General features: G+C 45.4%; 1 protein-coding gene across 2 annotated transcripts; it reads left to right on the forward strand.

Annotated features, from left to right (window-relative positions):
* Positions 1–6499: 6499 nt before the first annotated feature.
* Positions 6500–10195, forward strand: LOC114815175. Of its 2 annotated transcripts, none has more exons than XM_029075959.1 (5): positions 6500–6538; positions 7433–7655; positions 7815–7861; positions 8732–8863; positions 9668–10195. In XM_029075959.1, exons 2-5 carry the CDS (start codon positions 7438–7440, stop codon positions 10006–10008), a joined length of 738 nt encoding a protein of 245 aa, XP_028931792.1. In that variant the 5' UTR covers positions 6500–6538; positions 7433–7437; the 3' UTR covers positions 10009–10195. The 2 variants fall into 2 exon arrangements, with proteins under 2 accessions (XP_028931792.1, XP_028931793.1); XM_029075960.1 differs by having other exon boundaries at positions 6513–6601.
* Positions 10196–19434: the final 9239 nt, after the last annotated feature.

A 19434-nucleotide genomic window follows, 5' to 3' on the forward strand; every position in this document is an offset into this window, starting at 1 on the left:
CTGGAGATTTGATTGCAAGAGACCGTCTAGAGATTTGATTGCAAGAGACCATCTACCAACAAGCAAAGTACTGAAAAAGTGAAAGTGAATTAACTTCCAGGTCTTTTTCACTTCTTCACTATCTACTCAATGTTCTGCACAAAATAAGTGCTTAATAAAAGATAACCATTTCTGTCAGCTGCTCCAGGACAATAATGAAAATTATCATTTCAGAGCACATTAAAATTTGTTTTACCTGTTGACTTTGCCCTTTCGCTTTGTTAGAAGGCGACCAGACCTCCAATCACTTTGGGCAAAAAGGGGAAGATAGGAAAGGAGAGACAGGGAGAAAGGAAGAAAGGGAAAGAAGAAGGGGGAAAGGGGAGGTGGGAGAGGAGAGCCTCATCCTCACAAACCACATCCATCCTAGCCCTCTGGTCCCACCCAGGAAAAACTACATTGGCTATGGTTCATCGTCCAGGACAGGCCAATTCAGTTAGGTGTGTTGCTGCTGTTTCTACCTGAATGGCAATAGTGATGGCCAGTGGCCCTAAATGAACTCGCCCAGCCAGAGGCTGCAGGAAAGGCATCATTCTAGCTGTACCAGAACCTCCCATGACGGGAGCCGGGGACCTCCCATGGTCCAGTCCACAACAGCGATCGATAACTGCTGTTCCATACAAGGAAGAGGAGATGGAGGAGGCTAGAAAACCTCTTCCTTCCTCTTCCTTCCCTTCCTTCCTGCTACTGTGCTGACCCCATGGTTGAGAGTCCCCTCTTGTCACCCAGGGAAAAGTTAGAAAAATGCTTCCTGCCCTTGGCTATTCAGGTAGCAAAATGGAACTGCCAAGAGCAAGACTGTCTCATGTAAGATGGGCTATCTGTATTCTGACTGGAGGTGGTGTGCGTGAGTATGTACACATGTACTGTTGCCCTCAGGGTTTCTGCCTCAAAACCTTCGGTTGGCTAGGAAGTAGCAACCAGGTTGCCCTGATAGATGATGGGGTTATGGGTTAAGAATTTAGGAAAGGTCTTAGGGCTTAAAGCTCTGAATATGGATATCTGCCTACATGCAGTGACTACAAGTGGGCTCCCATTTGGGCTATTTGCAATTCTCTGGAAGGGAACGACTGGTGATTGTTATGGTCTCAATTGCATCAGAGCAAGGCCAGTGTCCTATCTCAGAAATAGTAATAATACTAATAATAATGACGGTATTTGTTAAGTGCTTACTATGTGCCAAGCACTCGGGCCACGGCCCATGCTGCATGCTTTAGCTCCACATCCACGTTGGCTGCCACAGAAGAAGATGCTCACTGCAATCTCCTTCCGCCGAGGCCCCCTTGAACCTGTGGCCGGCTCTTCTCCTTTCCCTCTGGGGTTCATCAGCTGTTCAGTACAGAACAGCTGAACAGAACACCAGGCTAAAGTAACCCAAAAGAAAATAGATGAATATACTTCCACACATGAGTTCAAACCTTCACTTCACACTGGGCAGGCGACAGAGGACGACAAGGCCCAGATGGATGCCAGGTAGGTGTTCCTAGTTCTTTACTAATGCAATGATGCCTTTTAATCATTTCTCCTTCATAGGCTCCATACCCTCCACTCCCTGAGAAACTCATCCCAGGACATCAGACTATACACTAGGCCTGGAATTAATTTTGAAAAGATATCTAGTCTGTCTTCCACACAACTGAGCATAAACTCTATCAGGCAAATGAGAATCTTAGTTTAAAGCTGTCCAGATGTGGAGTTCTCAGATATCCTGGGTATCGAGGATTATCTTTCTTTCGTTGGTTTATCTCTTGTTCTGAGGAAGAGAAGGTCTAATCGACCAGTCCCATGACTCCTCAGGAACATAGAGTGGAAGAAGCTGGACTGCAGCCAGTGTCCCATATTCTCAAAACTAAAATTCAGCCACTTGACCAGAGAAGGGGATCCACGACTTCTTAACAGTCAGCGCTCGATAAATACGATTGAAGGAATGAAGGATGTCACCTCTTCCCATTGCAACCCACTTTCCAGCTCTGTCCACTAGTCATAAAAATTGTGGTATTTGTTAAGCACTACTTTGTGTCAAGCACTGTTCTAAGAACTGGGGAGGATACGAGCAAATCAGGTCAGACACAGGCCCTGTCCCATGAAGGGCTCACAGTTAAGTAGGAGGGAGAACAAATACTAAATTCCCATTTTACAGAAGAGGTAACTGAGGCACAGAGAAGTAAGTGACTTGCCCAAAATCACACAGAAGGCACATGGATTAAAACCCAGGTCCTTTGACTCCCAGGCCTATGCTCTTTCCACTAGGCCCTACCGTAACCAACTTCTCTTTCAAGCCCCATGTTTCAACCTCTGAACACAGAGCCATCCTGTGGCTTCCTATAGCCTCCAGGCCAAATATTAATAGTTGCCCCTTCCAGTAGCTATCCCGCTCTTCCTGACTGTTCCCCTTCTTCTGTCCTAAGACAGACCTCAACAACTTGTCTTCTTTCTGCCCTTTACATTTGTTATGGTCCTTGTTAAGCGCTTACTATGTGCCAGGCACTGCACTAACTGTTGGGGTGGATACAAGCTAATCAGATTGGACACAGTCCACGTCCTACATGGGGCTCGCAATCTTAGGGTCAGGACCATCATATCATGGATTCCCTTGGAAGCTAATATATTACCAAGAGTCAGTCATGGCCTGTTGCTTTTGAGCCAATGTCCTCTGAACAATCTCTGTACCAGGGGCTAGACTGCAAACTCCCTCTAGTCTGTAAGCTTGCTGTGGGCACCAACTCTGTCGTATTGTACTATCCCAAGTGTTTAGTACAGTTCTCTGCACAGGGTAAGAGCTCAATAATACTATTGATGATGATGATGGTGGAGCCTGAGGGGAAAAAAACATATTTCTGACCCATCAACTCTGCCCACTCCCCACCACTCATGCTTGTTTCCTTCCTTATTGGGTCACCTCAGGGCAGTCCCAGAAGAGCCAGGGTGGCAAAACTAGAAGAGAAAGGGGAACAATCACAAGGATGAAGCCTGTGAATGCCAGTCCTTCCTCCCCTTAACCCTCCTCCCTACCTGACCAGTAATGCAATCATAAATTACAGTTGCCTGCCAGAAACACCTGAAGCTTATTCAAGAACATCCTTCAGAATTTAAAAAATTACACTTAACTGACTCAACTTGTGATTCTTCCTTGATGGGGAGCTCATATTTATTTGGAAAGGAAAAAAAAATATGCTGCCCAGTGTCCTATAGGTAAGCTCATGTGGGCAGGGCTTAGTACAGTGTTAAGCATTTAGTACATTGCTCTGCACACAGGAAGTGCTCAATAAATAGGATTGAATGAATGAATGAACTCTGTTGTACTGTATTCCCCCAAGCACTTAGTTCAGTGCTCTGCACACAGTAAGTACTCAATAAATGCCACTGATTGATTGATTGTCAAAAATAATTTTAACATAACATAACATAACATAACATATAATGTAACTTTAACATAACATAACATAATTTTAACATAACAAAAGGTTAAGCAAGGGAACTACTTACCACAAAGGAGGAGTTTGGATAGAAAGTGGGCATCAACTCAGTACTGGGTATCATATGGGTACATCAGGAATTAGGGATTTTGCAAATACATAATTCTTCTACAGTGGTTAAATGAACTCCTTTACAATGTGTCTAAAAAACTAAGATCAATGGTCAAACCTAGGGAAAGCCAAAATCAATCAGTCTAGGTATTTACTGAGCACTTTCTGAGTGCAAACCACTGAATAAAACATTTGAAAGAGTATATCAGAAGCAAGATATATGGCTCTCTGCCCATAAGAGGATAGAGGATAAGAGGATAGAGCACAGACCTGGGAGTTAGAAGGGTCTGGGTTCTAATTCTTCTAGCTTTGCCATTTGTTCTGTGTGATCTTGGACAAGTCACTCAACTTCTCTGGGCCTCAGTTACCTCATCTGTAAAATGGGGATTAAGACTGTGAGTCCAAGGTGGGACATGGACTGTGTCCATTGTGATTAACTTGTATCTATCCCAGATCTCCATACAGTCCCCGGCACATAGTGAGTGCTTAACAAATACCAGGAAGAAAAAGAATACGCATACATAATATCTGAGGGTGGGTATAAATACTAAAGTGCTAAGGATAGGCTGTTAAATTGATGCGATTCAAAGGGATGGGAATTAATCAGGGGAGGCCTTCTGGAGGAAATGGGATTTTAGGAGGGCTTTGAAGATGGGAAGAGTCTGGCAGGTTGTGGGGAGTGTTCCAGGTTGGAAGAACAGTGTAAGGGTTTGGTGGTCGAAGAATTGAGAGTGGGATACAGTTAGAGGGTGATTTTGAGAGGAGAAAAGATTGAGCGAGGTGGGAAATAATAAGTGAAGAGGAATGATCTGTAAAATGGATAAAGTGTGAACAGAACGGAAAGCAGCTTGGTCTAGTGGAAAAAACACGGGCTTGGGAGTCAGAAGACCTGGGTTCTAATTCCGGCTCTACCACTTGTCTGTTGCGTGACCTTGGGCAAGTCCATTACAATGGACTGCATCCATTGAACTCACTCGATTCACTCCAAATCCCCGGGGAAATATGACTGGCAGAGATAAGAGACTATAAGTGGTGTTGGGCAAGGCACTCATGCTATAATCAATACCTCTGGCTTGGCTCTCAGACATAAAGTCTCAGCACTAATATTTATACATTGTTCCGGACAGGAGAGTCCATCATCGTTATTGCTATACTGGCAGAGACGACTTACAGATGCATCAGATCTCAGTCTAAATTCATATCCAAATTTGGGTTTTCTTCCTTAGGTACGGTATAATTGCCTTTGGGCCCTAGACCTGTAGGCTGGTGCTTATTTGCTTGGCTGAGTTATTTCCAGCATTGCCCGGGGCCTCATAACAATGTGATTTTTCTCTTCTGGAAGTAGACTGAAGTAATGCGTATAGTGGGCCCTCCACAAAACATGGTCATTGATCATGATAATCCCTCAGTTTCCCCATCTCTAAAGTGGGATTATTAATAGCTGCCTGCCTCACCCAGTAAAAATTAATGGGATCAGATCACAAGAGTGGGCATCCCATTAACTGCTTTTAAGTTCTCTGAAGAAAGTGGCTCTATAACATAATGAACTGAAATGTCTACATTCTTTTTAAGGCATTTGTTAAGCACTGACTACAGGCCAGGCATTGTACTAAATCCTGGAGTAGAAACAAGCTAATGAGGATGGACCCAGTCCCTCTCTCAAATGGGGCTCACAGTCTTAATCCCCATTTTACAGATGAGGTAACTGAGCATAGAGAAGGTAAGTGACTTGCCCAAGGTCACACAGCAGACAAGTGGCAGAGTCAGAATTAGAACCCAGGTCCTTCTGACTTCCAAACCCATGCTGTTCTATTTGCTAGGCCATGCTGCTTTTCAACTCTCAACACCATCCTCTCCAGTGAATTTAACCACCTTGTTCCTCTGTTCCTCTGCTGATCTCCTACCACTAACCTACAAACCTGGATTGCCTCCACAAAACATCTCTAAAATCCATCCCTTCCTCTCCAGCCAAACTGTTTGCCATGCTGATCCAAGCACTCATCGTATCCTGCCTCGACCTCCCTGCTTCCTGTTTCTCCCCACTCCAGTCCTAACTTAACTCTGTCGCCCTGATCATTTTTCTGAAAAATGATTCAGTTCACAACTCCCTACGCCTCAAAAACTTCCTGGGCTTATCCAATCACCTCTACACCTTACCATGGGGTTTAAGGCACTCACTCAGCTCCCATCTTACCTTGCTGATGCCCTACTACAACCCATCCTGAACATTTCACTCCTCTAATGCCAAACTAGTTACTGTACCTTGATTTCATCTACCTTGCTGCCAGCCCCTTGCCTACATCATCCCTCTGGCCTAGAACCCCCTCCCTCTTCATATATGACTTAGACCCTAGCTCCTTATGGGCAGGGAACATATCTACCAAGCCTCTTACATTGTACTCTCTCAAACACTTAGAACAGTGTCCTGCACATAGTAAGTACTCAGTAAATACCCCTGACTGATTGATAGACCACCACTCTCCACTTTCAAAGCCCTACTAAAATCGCATCCTCCAAGAGTCCTTCCCAGACTAGTCCCTAATTTTCCCTACTCCCTTTCCTTTCTGCATCATCTCTGCACTTGGATCTGTATCCTTTAAACGCTTGAAATTCACCCCACCCGCTGCACTTAATGTCTGTCTCCTTTTTTTAAACTATAAACTGCTGTGGGCACAGAACATAACTACCATCTCTTTTATATTATACTCTCCCAAATACAGTACTCCACACGTGGTAGGTGCTCAATGAAGATTATTGATTGATTGACAGCTCAGATTACCCAAGGCTGAGCCTGTGAAAATGTCTATTGACTATCCTTATCCGAAGGAGAATTAGGTGAAGTGCTCAGCTGTTGGAGAAAGGTCCTCACCTGGCTGAGATTTCTCATTAGGCCAGCAAACAGCATAAATTGAGCAGGAAGGGAAGTCTCTAGTATCTTTTAGTTAGCTCTCTTGTCTTTTCCAAGTGAGGAGGTAGGTTTTTGTATTTTATTTCCCCCCTGCCAGTCTTTTTAAGGTCTTCCCTGTAGTGGCAAGGTAGTATGTGGTTCTTATGCTGTTTGATAAAATGTGGGTTATTCTTGGGGTGGGGCTGTTTGGTTTTCTTGTTAAAGGGAGGCTTTGCTTGTCACCTTGTTTCTTGACTTCCACTCCGGAAAGTGGTATAGCTAACTGGGGATGATGTTTTTGTCCTGTATTCATGTTCTCATGTGAGGTCTTGACTGTACTATGAATTTTGTCCTGAAGACCAATTGATGGAGTCTCCATTAACTAAGAGTCCTCTACTGGGACTATGTTTCTGAGAATGGAAAAGGGTGGTTAAATGCAACTACTGATAAAATGGCTGTGCTCTCTCTGACTAAAGATCTTTCTTCAGAGGGTTCTTCTACATGTAGCTTCCTAAACAGCTTCTCCTCTCCTGTTCCCAAAACCATCTTAAATTGAGCTGCCTATTCTGAGATCTCTGTACCCTGAGGAAGGAAATGGGATAGAACTTCTCTTTCAGATTAAAGAGAAGGAAAGAAGATAGAGAAAGCATACTAAGGGGGTTAAGCTGAAGCTATCTGTTAGCTCTGCCTACTAACACATGCTTTCTGGGTACCTCATCAAAACTGAGTTTGTAAGTAAATCAAGATGTACAACCCCTTAGATAAAATCTAGCCTTTGCTTGGGGACTTCCATTACCCCAACTTCCAAAAAGTAGGGTAAAAACTACTGCTTTCACTCCTCTGTGCCTCCATCCTCTTGGTTAAGAGATAAGTGAAGAGAGAGGAACTGGGAATAGAAAGGTTTCAGGCCAAGAGGCAACACAACCCCTTTGACATGAGGACGCTAAGTGGCTCCCTTACCTCAAGCATTCCTTTTCAGATCCAATGCATCCACTGCTGCGGAGCCGCTGCCGTTGGCAGTGGGAACGTGCTCCCGCTCGCCGCCCGCCAATCCCCGTTCGCTATCTGCTATGGGACCCTGCTGCTCAAGGCTTCTATGAGCCCCCTCTTGACTGTGGGCCCTCTGGGCCCGTGGGGGAGTCAGTTTGTCCGCCGCCCCCCACATCTAATTTGGGAAGAGGGGAGGCAGAAGTGGAGAAGGGGTAAGTCTTTAACACACTACTTTCCTGAATTACTCAATACCACCTGCATGGGCATGACTGTCCCTCACAAAAAAGTTGTGCTAATGTGGAGGCTTGTGTATAGAAATCAGAGGGTGTGCATGAATATTCTTTTTCCTCATTTTCTTTCCTCTTGTCCAGATTCAAAGATCCTCCACCATCTGAATCTGCCACCCAGATTCCTCCAGGTAAGTTCTAGAGCAAACTAGAAATATGGCCACTTGCAAAAAGGCCAGAAGGTCTAGGGGAACTACTAAGAATGGTTAAAGTAATGAAACAACTATGATGTGCTTAAAGCAATAAGCAACCCTCCACTTACCAAGACCTCAAAAACCCATTGCGCTTTTTCCCTTCTCCATCCTAGGAAGTGGTCTGGACTCACCTGGGAGTTCCAGACTCTCTCTCCTTCCTTGACACAAACCATCTCCTCTCAGCTAAGCTCAGTTCCTTTGTTTTACTATTCCTTCACCCTCACCACCAACCTCTAGGCCTGGATTTGCTCCCTCAAATCATACACAGTTGAATTGAAACTTCCACTACCTAGGCGAGGTAAACATCAAATGGCAAAGGTACTATACACTCCCCAACTACTCCAGACCTCTAAAATAACATTCTCCAGTGCTTCTTCTATTTTTAACCCTTGAACCTCACCAATTACCTGGTAAAACATAAACCTTTGCATATGACTCTCCAATAGTCTCCTGCCTGAAAATCCACACTTCTTTGCATTCTCCCACCTGCTCTGATTGACCCTATTTCATTTTAAACACTTCCTCCAACCCCTCATCTACCAAAAATGCCTTCTCCTTCATGTTTTCAAACATGCTCAAGTTTTTTTTTTGTTTTGTTTTGTTTTTTTCCCCCCTAGAAATTTCACATAGCTCCCTGACAACCCTTATACCCTGTTCTTCAGGTGCCTAACAGTTACCTATGCTCAAATACTACTGAACGGGAATAAACTATCTCTATTACTTTGATCTTATTCAGCTGCATACCTGAAGTCTCTAGATCTCTATCTCCACTTTTGATGGCTTTTTTTTTTCCTCCTTCAAACCCAGCCTCATCTCAGGCCTTCCAGGAAGAGGTGCTGAACTTCCTAAAAGAAGTGATGAGACTGCTGAATCTGCCTTCCACCACTCCAATAACAAACCCCTTCCTAGAAGGTGGGGTTGCCTTGGCTGCCATACCAGGTATTTCTGAGCCATTATATCAGTCATAATTCTTTAGCACTTAATGCATGCAGCACACTGTAAAGCACCTGGAAGAGTACAATGTAACACTGGCAGTGGGCATGTTCAAGGTTGTCACCAGTAAGTTGCCTCAGACCTCTTCCCCTCAAGAGCAGATCTGGCACCTCAAATCCCATGCCACTCCTCCTGATTTGTCCTGGCATGGATCAGAAGGGCTGAATTATAACAAGGCAAAACATAACTATTAGGCAGCCTCCCAGTCTTTCACCTTGCCCTTGAGCTGCCACGACCTTCATCACCAGCTGGCCCTATCCTTATACAGAAATCACTAGGATTTCACTAGCACCCAGGAACACAGATCAGCCCAACATTCCCATCCTCTAACCTCCTGCCAGTCGTGCTTAGCCATTCTCTAGCTTTCCCAACTTTTGCCATACACAACAAATGAAACCCCAACTGAGCATAGAGCCCTCAGTCATATGAATGACCTCTCCTCCTCCAACAGGACTTCCCTCTGTGAGCTGTCATTTTCCTCTTTCCCTCCTGTTGCATCCTTGCTCTTAAATACACATCTAACATTTCTATCTCTCCTTCTAGACTGCAAGCTCCTTATGGGCAGGGAATATGCCCAGCAACTCTTATGCTGTGCTCTGCACATAGCAATAACTTAATAAATGAATGACTTGAGTAGTGTCCTGGGTACCTAGGACAGCCTGCAAGCCACAGGGCAGGACCAAATACTTGAAAACAGGAAGAAGGAGAATCCTGGTTTAACTATCTTTTTTTCTCCCCCCTCCCCACCAGATGATGAGGAAAAGCTGCTTCAAAGCCTGTCTGAGGTCTCCTTCCAGGAGACTGTGAGCACCATACCCAAGGCCCTGAAGCTTTCGCTTGCCCGACTCTTTGCTGCAGTCACCATGTGTCGCCAGACCCTGAAGACCTCCAGCCAGAAGATCCTCACCGTCAAGGCAGCAGACACACACACCTGGTATTACATGTTCCAAGTGGAAAACCAGTGCAACCTCTGGGCCCGTGAGGCATTCCTGCAGCTGACCGGCGTCGTTCTGGAGGATGTGCACGGCTTCTACGAGCTGATCTTCACTGCCGTGCTACAGCAGTGGAGAGCCATGCTGGGGCTGCAGTAGACCACACGGCTGAGGGGGCTTCACTCACTTGATGCCTGTTCTCTAACAGGCCTGTTCCCCTCTGGCTGGCAGGGGGCATATCTGTGAGATGAGCTACCCATGTGTTTTTTATGGCTTTTAACTGAATCTAGAAAGTTTTTTGTATCTTTTTAAACTTTTTTGAAATAAAGGTTGGCCTCTTAATATCTTCAGTGTCTTTGGACATGTCTTTTCCCCAACCCCTTAATCAAGAATCACCTTGACTTCCTCTTTACCAGGCATAGGACTCTTTTTAACCTGGCAGCTTTTTGGGCTGTACTAGCTACCTGTCTCTGCCCTAGGCTCCAACCATATAAAGATTCAGGGACTAACCCAGAACAAAGTGAGGAGGTGTTTGAGACTATGGCAACTTTTCTCTTACCCTACGCAGAAAGGTAAGTCTACCCATAGTACCCTAACCCTAGTTCTAAAACATCTAAATTGCCAACAAAATCACCCTCTTCTGGAGAAACAGGAGAGGGGAGAAAAGCTGCTCTCTTTCTCCCTTGTGCCTTTTGGTAAAATAGCTCTTAAGTGGCCCCCTCCATCTTCCCTTTCCACCCCAACTCAAGAATCCTAAGCACCAAGTTCATAATAACTGACCCCTGCTCTCCACAGTAACATCAATTGCTCTAGCTCATACTGTTCCAGCCTCTCTTAGCTTGCCTCATGGTATCCCAATTTTTGTAGAGATTCTGGTCAAGGAGGACTCTTTTTTTTTTTTTTTCTTTTTTAAGTGCTCCTAATCAGGTGGGCTGCCTACAGTCTCAACCTTCCACTGCTATGCCACATGGTGAGTAGGCTTAGCTTTCTTTGAACAGTTCATTCCATCCTTCTGGTTCAAGTGTTTTAACCTTCCAATTCCCTACACAGAGCTACGCAGGCATTCCACTATCAGCTACTCTCCTCAGGTCCTGTCAGATAAATCAAGTAAATCAAAGAAATCATTAAAGTATACAACATGTGCACTAAGCACTAGGGAGAGTACGATAGAGCAGAAAGTGGGAAGTCTGTTCCCTGCCCACAGTGAATTTACGAAGCAGCATCATGAGCTTCAGTGCTAGTCGGCTACGTTCCAAGTCCCTAGCACTGGTAGACCCATCTCACCACTTGATGTTTTAGGATGGCTTGTAGGTGATACTGAGGAAGCTACACTGGAGATATTATGCCTGCACTAATCCTAGGTTTCACAGCTCTGTGGAAAACCGAGCACCAACCTACAGACCAGCAACTTGACATAGCATTTGATGCCCCTTTATCACTATATTCTGTCCTGCAATTTGGTGAAAGACATACTGGTTTTTATTCAGTCCTTTATTTTTTTTATGGTATTTAAGTGCATACTATGTGCCTGGCACTGTACTAAATTCTGGGGGAGATAAAAAGGTAATCAGGTTGGATGCAGTCTATGTCCCACATGGGCCTCACAGTCTTAATCCTCAATTTACAGATGAGTTAACTGAGGCCCAGAGAAATAAAGTGACCTGTCTGAGGTCACACAGCAGACTCACGGTGGAGCCAAGATTAGAACCCAGGACCTCTGATTCCCAGGCCTGTGCTCTTTCCATTAGGTCTTACTGCTACCCTTTATTGTTGGTAGGGTACTGCTTAGCAGAATTCAGTGACAGCAATACTGAATCACTGAAGAAAAGCTTTGTTTACCTGCATGCAGCAATTCCTGGGCTCTGTCTCAGTCTTTTGTTGGTGCTTGAAGCCTACTGAGCGGGAAGAATTTTCCACCAGCTCAGTTGCATTCTGATTTGAGTTCCCAGATCCCTCATTCAATCTTAATTTTGGTACTTTTTAATGTTGGTATTTTTTAAGTGCTTACTATGTGCAGAGCACTGTTCTAAGCGCTGGGGTAGATACAGGGTAATCAGATTGTCCCACATGAGGCTCACAGTTAATCCCCATTTTACAGATGAGGTAACTGAGGCTCAGAGAAGTTAAGTGACTTGCCCATGGTCACAAAGCTGACAAGCGGCAGAGCTGGGATTCAAACCCATGACCTCTGACTCCCAAGCCCGGGCTCCTTCCACTGAGCCACGCTGCTTCTCTAATCTTCAAATCTGTTAGCGTAGAATACATGGAACAGGACAGAATCTACAACTATCCCATCCCGATTCCCTTTGATGGTACTAGTAAGCGCTTCCTACTAAAATCTGGGAGAAATACACAGGTAAGAAATAAACACATTTTCTATTGTGAAGGAGAAAGGGTCAAGGATGGTGCTTTCAACTCTGATTTGGTGGCCATATCCTTTCTAGAGCTGTCTATGCATCTTGGTGACTGTCCCAGGACAGTTAAAACCTTAGGGCTAGAGCAACTGGTCTGTTGAAAGTGTTATACAAAGTGTTAATGTTGATTAACAGATCAAGTCATCACAGTGAACTCATCCCAAATCAGGCATGGGGAGGATGAGTCAACAAACAAGTTCACACATTCATCTTTACTCATGTAGAAGTGTTTAAATAGTGCATGGTACATACTAAGCACTTTATAAATACCAGTATTATTATTATTACCTAATTGTTTTCCGTACCCGCTTTAGTTACCAAAATCCATTCTACTTCGGACAGTTCCCCTGACCAAAATGAAGCAGTCAATTAACTGCTTCTTGATAACCAAGGAGGTTATCAAGAGCAGAGGATTACCGGTTGCATTTTACTTTTATCATCATAGTTGGCCCTCTGACCCAGCGGAACTCAGTCCCACCCTGCTCTGCTGACCTTAGCTGATGCTATGCTACTCCAGCCTCTGGATCCCACACTCCACTTTATGTTCCATCTCACCTTTCCACTCCTCATTTGGACTTCCATTATCCTGTGCTTCATTGAGGCTTTTCACCCAGAACACATACAAGGGAGAAAAACCTAAAGTGATGATTGAGAAAGAAAGATTCGTGCCTGGTGCCTGACTCCACTCCCAAAAGGCGTCACCAGAGCCCAGGTTAATCTAGGGCTAACTGCACAAGGTAGCCCAAGGAGGGAAGAGCCCTGGGCAGAGCACATGAGGCCTGGAAAGGCAACTCTACCAGTTATTCCCAATCACCTGGAAGCTCTCAGAAAATGGCTCTGTAAACCTTTCCCATACCAAGGACTGCATTTGGAGAATTTATGGACGCTAGAGAGGGCAGTCAGCAGGGAGACTGAGGGACTCCCAAATTCAACAGACAGCATTCCTTGACAGCCAGAGGATCATGGGAGTCCTTGGCCAGACTGTCAGTGTGAGTCCAATCAATCATGTTTACTGGGTTCTTACTATGTGCAGAGCACTGTCCTAAGCCCTTGGGAGAGTACAGCATAACAGAATTGCAAGACACGGTCCGTGACAAAAAGGAGTTTAAGGTCTAGTTTAGAAAAGCCAGTCACGGTGTTAAAATTGTACCTAGTTCAGAATTATGGGACGAGGCCCGGTTAAATGTTTGTTCCTCAGAGCAAGACCAGTAGCGGCCTGGCATAGTATGACGGCAGTGGCTCTGCCTAGCTGGATGTGAGCTGGATCAAACCAGAAGGAGCCCAGAGCCTACTTTGAGAGACATTCTAACCGTGCATCCTACCCAATGGGCCCAGCAAGGGTAGCTGCCTCATGGGCTACACTCCCTGGCCGTGAATTCCGGGCCACCTCTGGTTTGCCCAGCTCTCCTCTGGCTCGGTTGCTGCCCCTCTGAGGCCCAGACCAAAAGTTCTGAAGAGCCAGTGGAGCCTGAATGAGTTGAGCATTGTGCCAGCTTCCCTTGGCCCCAAGGGTCTGGGACTTGTGGGCCATCTTCAGACTGGCCAGGGTTTCAGACTCTTCGGACGAGTGGCAGAGCTGGGATTAAAGCCCAGCTCCTCTGACACCCGGCCCCGTGCTCTATCCACTAGGCCATGCTGAGTTAGGAACTTCTCTGGCCAAGCACCCTCCTATCTCTGCATGCAATCTACAAATCAGAATTACTGTCAGCAACAAGCTCTAATGAAACCTGCAAGTGGCAGAGGGGAGAAGAGAGGGTGTTAGGGTTGGGGTAGATGGAGGTGCAATAATGGGGGGTCTGTTGTTAAGGTTTGCAATTGGAATCTATTTTCCCACGCTGAAGTTATTTTCTGCCCCAGGTAAGTAGGGACCCAATGAGAACCAGTGCGGTCTAGTGGAAAGAACATGGGCCTGGAAGTAATATTAATGCCTATCTCCCCCTTTAAACCATAAGCTCCTTTAGGGCAGCAAACATCATTACCAACTCTAGTGTATTATACTCTCCCAGTGCTTAGAGCTCTGCATGCAATAGATGTCCAATAAATACCACTGATTGATTGCTTGAGAGCTCAGATTGCCTAAAGCTGAGCCTGTGAAATTGTCTATTGCCTATGCCTATCGGAAGGAAAATAAGGTAAAGCACTCAGCTTTTGGAGAAAGAGCCTCACCTGGTAGAAAGGTCTCATTAGGCCGGCAGACAGAGCATAAATTGACCAGGAAACCCACCCTCTTCTAACCTTTAGTAGGCTCTCTTTTCTCCTCCAACTAAGGAGCTAGTTTTTGTCTCTTTTTTCCCTGCCAGGCTTTTTAGGTCTTCCTCATCGTGGAAAGGTAGTATGTGATTCTTGCTAAGTACTGTCTGATAGAGTGTGGGTTATTCTTGGGTTGGGGCTGCTGGCTTTCTTGTTAAAGGGAGGCTTAGCTTGACATGTTTCTTCATCTGGACTTTAGAAAGTGGCCTACATTCACCTAGTTGGCAATGAAAATTTTCTCCTGTACTCATGTCCTAAAGGAGTGTCTTGTCTGAAAGATGAACTTTGCCCTGAAGGGTTAACTAAGAGATGTGGTCTCCAGTGGTGTATGGAGCTAGTGATTAGATGGCATTTGTCACTTCCTTTGTAGGACTCCTGTATCTTTAACTTGCCAAACAGCTCCTTCTCTCTTGTCACGAAAATTAACTGAAGTGGGGCGGGGTATTTGGCAATCTCTATTCCAGTTAAGGAAAATAAAATGGGCTTAATTGACCTTCAACGCGAGGGGAATAGAGCATCAATAGGGTGAAAGTCACCAGCTTGACAACTAATATGCTATCTATAAAACTATGTTCTCAAACTAAGTTCCTATGGTGTCAAGAGGGTCCAACTCGAAGCTATATGTTGCCCATATTTAACAGCATAGCCTTACTGGGTACTTCATCAAAAATGAGCTCATACCTACTCATGATGATCTACAGCCATGTAAACTTCATCCCTCATGAGCAAGAACTGCTCTATACCTCCAACTTGTTGGTCAGACCAAAAGGGAGACAGAAATGGGGAGGAAGACATAGGAGAAGGAGGATGTTTGGCCAAGAGATTACACAATGCCTTTGACTCTCTCCCGACATGGGGGAGCTAAATGGTTGCCTGGCCTCACACACTCCCTTCCAACCTTCTAGATTCAATGCACCCGTTGCTGCGGAGCCGCTGCCGTTGGCAGTGGGAACGTGCCCTCGCTCGCCGCCCGCCAATCCCCATTCGCTATCTGCTATGGGACTCTGCTGCTCAAGGCTTCTATGAGCCCCCTCTTGACTGTGGGCCCGCTGGGCCTGTGGGGCAGTCAGTCTGTCCGTCACCCCCCACATCTAACTTGGGAAGAGGGGATGCGAAGGTGGAGAAGGGGTAAGTCTATCAGTACCACCTGCATGGGCATGATTGTCCCTCACAAAAATAAGTGATGTTAATGTTAAGGTCGGTCTATGGAAATCAGAGTAGGTCTGCATGCATATTCCTGTTCCTCATCCTCTTTCCTCTTCTCTAGATCCAAAGATCCTCCACTATCTAGATCTGCAACCCAGATTCCTCTAGGTAAATTCTAGAGTAAATAAGAAATATGGCTCCTTGTAAAAAGGCCAGTAAGGGAATGATGAAGAATGGTTTAAATCCTTAATTTAAGCAATTATGATGTGCTGAGAATATTAAGAAACCCCCTCTAGTTACCAAAACCTTAAAAACCCATCACTGTCTCTCCCTTCTCTACCTAGGGATCATAGACTTCCTCTCCTTCCTTGACACAAACAATGCCCCCTCAACTGAGCTCAACTCTCTTGCTTCATCATTCTGCCACCTTTCACTCATTCATTCAGTTGTATTTATTAAATGCTTCATTGTGTGGAGAGCATTGTATTAAACACTTGGGAAAGTACAATACAACAATAAACAGGGACAACCCCTGCCCACAATTTAGCTCTCAGTCTGGGAGTGGGGAGAGACATCAGTACAATGAAGAATATATATACATAAGTACTGAGGGTAGGGGGAAGAAGAACCAAGAGACAATGGCAGGGTGATGCAGGAGGGAGATGAGGAAAAATGGGGCTTCTGGAGACTTGCCTTCAATAAGGCTTTGAAGAGGGAGGAGAGTAAGTGGTGAATTTTCACCCTTAAGCCGTAAACTGTTCTATCAACTCAATCACAGTTGAGTTGTTGAAGTGAAAGCAGACTCGCTTGGGTGAGACAGTGAAGTAAAACATCAAATGGCAAGGATATTATATACTCCCCAACCAGTCCAAAACTTCCACACACACTGAAACCTCCAGTGATTCCTCCCTTTCCAACCCTTGAACCACACTAATTCACTGACAAAACAGAAGCCACTGCATATGAATCTCCAATAGCTTCCTGATATCAAATCCATACTTTTCTTTCACATTCTTCCCACTGATCACCTCACTTCAAATATTCCTTCCACCCATTCACACACCACAGATGCCTTCCTCCTGTTAACTTTTTAAACTTGCCTATATATTTTTTGTCCTAAAAATCTAGTCTAGCTTCCTGGCAGCCCTTATGCCCTCCCTTCGGATGCCTAATACATACTTTATGCTCAAACATTACTGAATGGGAATAACTTGTTCCCAGATTCTTAACTTTGAGAATAATGACACTTAATTTTTCCTTCCTTTCTCTTTCTACCCCTGATGTCTCTTCTTTTTTTTTCTTTCTTTTAACCCAGACTCATTTCAGGCCTTCCACGAAGAGGTGCTGAATTTCTTAAAAGAAGCGATGAGACTGCTAAATCTGCCTTCCACCACTCCAATAACAAACCCATTCCTAGAAAGTGGGGTTGCCTTGGCTGTCATTCCAGGTATTCCTGAGCCATTGTCTCAATCAACCAAACATATTTCTTTAGCCCCTAATGCATGCAGAAAGCACTCTGCACTAAGCACTTGGGAGAGTAATATAACACTGTCTGTTGTTAGTGAGCACATTCACAGTCACCAGAAAGCTGCCTCAGACTTCTTCTCCCCTCAAGACAGCATCCGGCACCTCAATTCCCATACCACTCCCTCTCCTAATTGATCTGGCAAAAGTCAGAAGGGCTGAGTTTTTGTTTTTTGTTTTGTTTTTAATAATGCAAAACCTAATCATTTGGGAATCTTCCTAGTCTTTCGCCTTGACCTTGAACTTCACCCTTTCTCCAGCTGGCTCTGCCCCATAATACGGAAACGATTAATCTCCTCTGGCCCTAAAGCACAGATCAGTTCACCATTCCCATCCTCCACCCTTTCCGTCTTGCTTATCCATTCTCTAGCACTCCCAATTTTTTTTGCAAGATAGAACAAATGAAACCTCTATTAAGAAGGCACAAAGAACTCAATCATATGAATCATGGAGGCCTTCCTTGTCTACAGCCCCACTTATTTTATTCCCTCTTTATCCTGTCTCCTATTTCTGTATTTTTAATGGTATTTAAACACTTACTATGTGCTAGGCACTGAACTAAGTGCTGGAATACAAATTGGGTTGGACAGCGTCCCTGTCCCAGATGGGGCTCACAGTCTTTATCCCCATTGTACAGATGAGGTAACTGAAACCCAGAGAAGTTAAGTAACTTGCCCAAAGTCAGAGCAGACAAATAACAGACCTGGGATCAGAACCCAGCTCCCCATTGCACTTGGATCTGTAACCTTTTATTTAGTCTTTAGGTGTGTCAGCTATGTGACTTTGGGCAAGTCGCTTAACTTCTCTGTGCCTCAGTTATCTCATATGGGGATTAAGACTGTGCCCCATGTGGGATAACCTGATTATCTTGTATCTTCCCCAGGCCTTAAAACAGTGCTTGGCCCAAAGTAAGAGCTTAAATACCCTTATTATATATCTGTAAAATCTGTCTCCCCCTCTAAGTTGCAAGTTCCTTACCAGCATGTGGTAATTGTTTTAATAAATGAATGACTTGAGTAGTGTCCTGGGTAACTAGGACAGCCTGCAAGCCGCACTGCAGGACCAAATACTTGACAGCAGGAAGAAGGGGAATCTTGGCTTAACTCAGTCACTATCTTCTTTCACAGATGATGAGGAAAAACTGCTTCAGAGCCTGTCTGAGGTGTCCTCCCAGAAGACAGTGAGTGCCATACCCAAGGCCCTGAAGCTTTCATTTGCCCGCCTCGTTGCTGCAGTCACCATGTGTCACCAGACCCTGAAGGCCTCCAGCCAGAAGATCCTCACCATCAAGGCAGAAGATATGCATACCTGGTATTACATGTTCCAGTCTCGTTATATCCCGGCTTCTCATTATATTCCGGCTAGACTACTGTGTCAGCCTTCTCTCTGACCTCCCTTCCTCCTCTCTCGCCCCGCTCCGGTCTATTCTTCACTCCGCTGCCCGGCTCATCTTCCCGCAGAAACGATCCGGGCCTGTCACTCCCCTTCTTAAACAACTCCAGTGGTTGCCTATCGACCTCCGCTCCAAACAAAAACTCCTCACTCTAGGCTTCGAGGGTCTACATCACCTTTCCCCTTCCTACCTCTCCTCCCTTCTCTCTTTCTACCGCCCACCCCGCACGCTCCGCTCCTCCGCCGCCCACCTCCTCACCGTCCCTCGGTCTCGCCTATCCCGCCGTCGACCCCCGGGCCACGTCCTCCCGCGGTCCCGGAACGCCCTCCCTCCTCACCTCCGCCAAACTGATTCTCTTCCCCTCTTCAAAACCCTACTTAAAACTCACCTCCTCCAAGAGGCCTTCCCAGACTGAGCTCCACTTCTCCCTCCACTCCCTCTACCACCCCCCCTTCACCTCTCCGTAGCTAAACCCTCTTCTCCCCCCTCTCCCTCTGCTCCTCCCCCTCTCCCTTCCCATTCCCTCAGCACTGTACTCGTCCGCTCAACTGTATATATTTTCATTACCTTATTTATTTTGTTAATGAAATATACATCGCCTCGATTCTATTTAGTTGCCATTGTTTTTACGAGATGTTCTTCCCCTCGACTCTATTTATCGCCATCGTTGTCGTCTGTCCGTCTCCCCCGATTAGACCGTAAGCCCGTCAAACGGCAGGGACCGTCTCTATCTGTTGCCGACTTGTTCATTCCAAGCGCTTAGTACAGTCCTCTGCACATAGTAAGCACTCAATAAATACTATTGAATGAATGAATGAAGTGGAAAACCAGTGCAACCTCTGGGCCCGTGAGGCGTTC

The sequence above is a fragment of the Ornithorhynchus anatinus genome, chromosome 11, assembly GCF_004115215.2.
Source record: "Ornithorhynchus anatinus isolate Pmale09 chromosome 11, mOrnAna1.pri.v4, whole genome shotgun sequence".
In the NCBI taxonomy this organism is placed as follows: domain Eukaryota; kingdom Metazoa; phylum Chordata; class Mammalia; order Monotremata; family Ornithorhynchidae; genus Ornithorhynchus; species Ornithorhynchus anatinus.